At 35.5% G+C, this 6,703-nt stretch overlaps 1 protein-coding gene across 1 annotated transcript in view; it reads right to left on the bottom strand.

The window, feature by feature from the left end:
* The window catches only part of tbc1d22b (TBC1 domain family, member 22B), an 82,504-nt gene extending 76,087 nt beyond the window's left edge, over positions 1-6,417 (bottom strand). The window contains exons 1-3 of the mRNA XM_016290506.1: positions 6,397-6,417; positions 5,855-5,864; positions 5,138-5,184 (exon numbers count right to left, since the gene is read on the bottom strand). Of these exons, the coding sequence (XP_016145992.1) occupies positions 5,138-5,184; positions 5,855-5,864; positions 6,397-6,417 (78 nt within the window). The remainder of the gene's footprint in view (positions 1-5,137; positions 5,185-5,854; positions 5,865-6,396) is intronic.
* Between the last annotated feature and the right edge of the window lie 286 nt (positions 6,418-6,703).

The raw sequence follows: 6,703 nt of genomic DNA, 5'->3' as shown, positions 1-6,703 counted from the left end.
CCCTAGTCGTTTTCCTTAGCCTTAGCCCTAGTCATTTGCCTTAGCCTTAGCCTTAGCCTTCCCGGTTTCTGATCTTCGCCTGGTTCCCTGGATTCTCCCCTTTCGTCTTGCCCCTTATGACTCAGTCTGCCGATCGTCGACCTGCGCTACCTCTAGGACTATTCTTGTGTTTTGCCCTCTATATACCTGTTTGCCCTCATCTGACCCAGGCCTGCTGTATGACCACGTCTCTGTCTTTATCAAATAAAGCTTGCACATGGATCCGCAAGTCTCACGTCTCGTCAGCCCCGTAACAGCTGCGATGCTGTTTTAATAATGTACATATATTATTATTATTTTATTTATTATTTAGCAGACGCTTTTATCCAAAGCGACTCACAAATTATGACAACAGAAGCAATCAGTTGTAGTATTAAAACAACTAAAAACAGTTATATATATATATATTTTTTTATTTATTTATTTTTTTTTTTATAATATATATAAATATATATACTATAAAATCTGATTTTGATCAATTAGTGATAAAATGTAACATTTTTTTTTCCAAGAAAATACTATTTCCGTATTTCTATTTAAAACTTTCACATAATTATTTGTGATATTTAGGCTACTATAGCAATTTCTGAGTGAAACTTGTTTCAAAGAGTACACTGTCAAATATGATTTTTCAAAATTGCAAATGATACTAATGGAGTATTTTTACTATTTGAGTCTTTACTTTTAATTCAGTGTGTTACTCGCTGTTTCTTTGTAATTATGCGTGAAAATTGTTTAAATGTACATCCTACACAAATTTTTTAGTGCACCAGAATATAAAACTAAGCAACTTTTATCTAGAAAAATAGCATATATTCACATATACATCCATTCACTAACCCGATTTGTTCAAAAACACAATCATGTAGCAAATGATTCATTGCTTTGTTCATTGGCAGAGCAAAAACATAACTGTGATTTTGCTTTAAATTAAACATAAACATACAGTATTTCACTCTTTCTACTTTGAAAAAGGTCAAGTTTAATTCAGTTGCATTTCTTTGTAATTATAAGTAAAAACCGTTTTAAAGTAAATCCTACACACTTTTGTTCAGTGTAGATATGACGAGTGAGTGACGTGACATGTGGCCAAGTATGGTGACCCATACTAGGAATTAGTGCTCTGCATTTAACCCATCCTTAGTGCACACACACAGCAGTGAACACACACACACCGTGAACACACACCCGGAGCAGTGACACTCAAACATTTAGAAATGCAACTTAGTATACGCATACTATTTGCGCCATTGTAATCTGACCATCACATGAACTCACGCAGCTTTACTATATTCACACATCAGTACACAAGATGTTTAACACAAAAACAAGAGCCACATTTCCTAGAAACATTTGCATCATCATGTACCCAAGACCTCGAAGAACTGCTGATGCATCACAAAGCTGCTATTAACCCCTTATTTTGTGAAAATGTAAAGTGCGGCGTGTAGCGTGAGTCTTTTCGCATTAAAGTACTTGGTGTATAATTTGTATAACGAAACCACCTATGATGTGGGAGGGAGACATGAGATGCAGCCGAGAAAAGAGGAAGAAGTTGCAAGTGTTCACTTGTCCATATCTGACTGATCACAAGTTAAGGAATGAGGAAGCGATACGAGGGTTTATGGGAAACCTGCTAGGAGGGGCTGATAGGAAGGCATGGTATGTAGGAGGTCTTACAACAGATGTGCAAAAGGAAACTGTTTGTGTTTGTAAACTCTGAGGTTTTTTTCTGTTGCATTATGAACTCTGTTATGAAACCTCTAGAACATTGCTGACGTGTTTGAAATTCTGAAACTTTTTGTAATATGTGTACCATTGTTGGATAATTTCCAAGTGTCATATATAATAAAATAAAATAAAAATAAGTATAATAAATAACATTGGTGTTATCAGTGCTAAAAACATAGCAAAAACTATTATTGTTGTTTGTGTTGTTGTTGTTGTTTTTGTTGCATATTCACTTCTGAGGTCAAAGAAGAGGACTTTGTGCAACCCCCCCCCCCCTTTTAAAAAAACAACTAATTTAATAAAATGAATAATTTCAACATGAATTTAAATATAATTAAAATATTTAATATTATTTAATATAATAACGTTATTCATTTAAATAAAGCTAATTTCTTAATTAAAGCAAATAATTCAATATAATTAAATATAATTTAAAATATTTAAATAAAATTAATTTTTCATATGGTTCATTTAAACATCATTGGTGTTTGTTTGAAAGATTTTAGTTATGATTTTGTTATTCAAAATGACTTGTTCTCATTTCTAAATAACAAACAAAAAAACATTTCAATGTTTTCTTCATTTATGAAATAAAATAAAACAATGAAAGAAATATTAAAAGTTGCCCTTTATGACTGGTAGTAGTGCCAAGATGTTAATAAAATAAATTAAATTAGCTTTCATGCACTGAATTCAAAACTAGAATATTTTGTCATCTGGCATGCAAAAAAAAAAAAAACTGGTCTAACAGAATGTTGATATGCTTTAAATGTCAAAAAACACATTATTTTTCAAATACTGAATTCCCATTCATTCCAATGCATATCTCCAGTTTGCACGGATTCCACCCACCACAAGTCATTCTCCACCATGGGAACTGACTCCAGTGGAGTTCTCAAGTCACTTAAACTCCAGTGAGTAATTTCTATTGGGGAGGAGGACACACAAGGAACCGTCCTCATAACTGCATAAGCTCGTACATTTGTCCAAACTTGACTGCCTCCACACAGCTATTTACCAAAGGATGAATCACAAGAGGTTTGTCAACAGCCGCGTGTTTGCAGTTGCAGGTCGGGATATCGATTCCTGTGTTCTCCCAGTGTAGATGGACAGGAATGTAGCTGAGGTTTGTTCTCGGCCGATGACCTTTAGCTCAAATGGCTGATCTGTGATCAGCGCACTGCACTTCATCGCTGAGAGTCGAGTGAGTCACAGAGAAAGGAATGCTGGGTAGTCAAAGGAACCCTTGGGAGAAAGAACTTTAACAGGTAGAAACAGATTCTGATGAGAAAAAGAGTCTGGGTCATTCTCAGAGGCACATTCCTATCCGAGCAGCTCCGTAGAGTCCTGGAAACACAGGAAAAGCGGCCTGGAAGCAAACACTGAGTGCGCTCCCACAGTTCTTTAAAATACACACACACACTTTCTTCTTTAGAGGCTCACTGTGCATGCTAATGTGCTGAGTGACATTTATCACCACAATTCAAAATACAACAGCATTTTAAAACAGACTATAGTGTTTTTTTTCACTGTAATATAGAATAAAAACCGTTTAACGGGTGCCTCAACAATGCTAAGGTGTTCTGAGGGGTTGCTAGCGGGTATTGCTTTCCAGTTAGGAGGTCTAGGGCGGGTTCTTGCAGTTAGTGTTATTGTATTATTTATGTTTTACTTGTATTATTTATATTTATGTACTAAAGTTGAATATTGCTATGCAGTTTCTGGGTAGTTTCTAAGTACAAGAATCCACCCCAAGTCACTATGATATTCTGATGTCTATATGGCTAAGCTCAAGCTCCTGTGATTTTTTAAAAAGTATTTACTTGTCTTCAAAAAGGCAGCTGCAAACAAGTATCTAAATTTGGACTACAGGCTGCCGTGGACATTAAACATCGTCATGCAATCAGGTGAACTCATCTGCTTTCACAGCCTCGTTATATTTATAGTTGCACTTTTGCAAACTATTCTAACTCAAAGATTAAGGGAAAATTAGTTGTCTGAAGCTTTATGGTGGTGAGCAGTGTTGGGGTAATTACTATTAAAAGTAATGCATTACAATATTGCATTACTCCATAAAAAAAGTAATTGTGTTACTTTTTATGGAAAGTAATGCATTACATCACTCCTTGTCACCTGAGCAGGACTTGCTTATTTATTTTTAATAACAAAAAACACAAAAGTTATATTTTTGCTAACTGTAAATGCCCTTTCAAACCAAAAGTAACTTGCATTAGCTATTTGAAAAAGTAACTTTTAAAAAGTAATCTGATTACGTAACTCACACTACTTTTAATGCATTACCCCCAACTCTGGTGGTGATGTTCAAGTCCGTGGTGATTTTTACTTCTGGTGACTGTATATGGGCTTCAAAATTGATGATTTGTGAAGTTTATCATGATAAACCAAACATTTCAAACATTTCAAAATCAAACTTTTGTTGGTCACAGATTATTTTCTGTAATAATCAAAAAAACAATTGAAAAATCCTATTGGGTCAAGGGAACCAGGGTGATGCGAACTTCTGGGTTGGCCTACAAAAATATCTACTACTGCACTCGATATCCATGCCTTCTAAAGCGAATATCTTTTTGTTAGGAACAGACCCAAAGTCAAAATTGAATATCTCCAAGTCAATGAAACCTGGCATTGGCACATTATTTTGAATCTGATTATGGATGTGAATAAGATTTGAGAGCTGAAGAAGATTGTTGAACCAAATGTTTTAAAGAACCTTTATTTTTAAGCATGTACATTGCTAAAATGTTATCCCATATTGAAGAATACTGAACTTGGTTTGCACTAATTCAGATACTTTGACTGTGCTCTGGTCATATGTCAAAGCTCAAGCCCGGATGTGTGAATGAATCGGTCGTTGTTTCTCGTTTAAATCGGCCCATGTCAGGTTTAGTTACATACCCCAGCGGATGCCGAACGATCAGGTGCGCCTCGGGTCATATTGCGCGCATTCTAACTCATTTAGAGCTGCGGTGCAAACGCTGAGAAGGTTTGTCTGAGAGGATTAATGAAAGGCTTAACAAGAACGTTCCCTGCTTGTGCTGTGTGCGTCCTCATAGGGAGGGCAGCCGTTACGGGCCCACGAAAGGATCAGGTCAGGACGCCCCATGCTGGGGGCCATGCTGTCCTGGGTTGTACGGTGCATAAGAGGAGAAACGATTCAACAAATCAGGCTTAATTCTCTGGTGAGGTTTTCAGGCACAATGTGAAACTGCTCACAGGTGGAGAATTTATTTGAATAATTATGCCTCTGTTTAACTTTTAACATTTCTGGAGCGCAACCGGAGGGTTCCACAGGTATAATTTCAATCAAAGAAACTGATTTTTAATTATAGCATATAAACAGACCTACCTGAGTGGCAACAGTGGCATGTACAGCTCTCTTTCCTGATATATTTCCTATTGAGACAGGACGTTTGGGTGGGGCATAGAGAAGGATTGTGGCTTTTTTTAAAATAGCCAATAGGCTTTAGTTTACGTGTACCATGCTTTTTTTGTCATTTGCTATTGCTAAATGGAATCAGGTGGTTCGAGAGAGTAATTTATTGGGTACATATTTGTATACGCCCCTTATAGGGTGAGATAAGTCATCAATATTTTTGGTCTGTTTTCCTAGAAGACTATTTAAACCGTTTATCATCTTTTAGGAGTACACAAGCATATAAATGATGTTAAAGCAATAAACATGGACTAAAACCTACAAATGATTAATACTGATTTAATGGAGTTCATAAAATAAAAAATTTATTAAAATTGTGTGTATATACACATACACACACACACACACACACACAACAATTTTTTTTCAATATTTAATTTAATTTTTTACATTTGACATAAAAACAGTTTATAATATAGTGATTCATCTCAGAGCTGCTTGTTTTGGTTCATGGCTCAGGTTTAAATAAAGAATTTCTTTGAAATATTTATGGAAAAAATTGAATGGGAAAAGTACTGCTGGAACCAAGGCCACCGAGCAGGTGGGCGTTCACATTCAGGCTTTATGCATAGCTCTGTATCGTTGTACTTCTCAGTGAAGGATATCTTTATAATGCTATTTAAAGCATACCTGGTGCCATCTACAAAAACACAGATAAAGTATATGCTGTTAGCTATTGCATGTATCCGGTTCAGGAGGCCAGCATTAAGAAATCTGGACCCCTGTGGTCCTAAGCGCCTCAGATTAAAGATACACTATCAATATAAAACGATAAGAGCGCTATTAAAGTTAGTTAAATGGATTTACAGCTAATACCACTGCAATCTGTCCATCTCTACTTCTCAAATGACATCTGCTGATTGTCTGTTTAAAGACCACTGACTGATATTACTGTAGTGAGCCAAACAAAGCAAATCATACCCAGGAAACCAGAATGAATGTTAAAAAAATATTTATTGACAATTGTGTAAAAAAATAGCTTTCTAAACATAATTTCCATTGCTAAATCAGAAAAACAAAATCCGAGTTGCAATCATGCCTACTAAAGGTGAAAAAGAAACCATGTAAAATCACTCGTTCCTCAAACATTCATGAGGTCATATCCTCCAACATATGCACAGCAGACCGTTTAAATTAGGTGACAAACACGACTTCAGACTGGTATGGTTTACCATCAGCAGTGCTCCATGCATCGAGAAACAGAAGTGCTTCGAAGATTATTTACAACATATGTACATATCGTTCTCAAAAAAAGGCTTTAAATATGGTAAAAATACATTTAAATAATTTGTGGGCCCTTCGGTGGTGGAATGAGAAAAATTTTGCAGAAAATTGCTTCTCTATAAATAAATAAATAAATACTTCCACTTCCATCTGTTTTTTTAAGACACTCCAATAAATATCATTTACACATAAGTCTTGTCATGGAATTGATTCATCTGACCGAGCTATTTACAATATAAACAAAAATAATATGCA

Source organism: Sinocyclocheilus grahami, unplaced genomic scaffold (genome assembly GCF_001515645.1).
Source record: "Sinocyclocheilus grahami isolate Dianchi unplaced genomic scaffold, SAMN03320097.WGS_v1.1 scaffold259.1, whole genome shotgun sequence".
NCBI lineage: Eukaryota > Metazoa > Chordata > Actinopteri > Cypriniformes > Cyprinidae > Sinocyclocheilus > Sinocyclocheilus grahami.
Note: the sequence above shows the minus strand (reverse complement) of the source record. Positions and strands in the feature narration are given on the sequence as shown.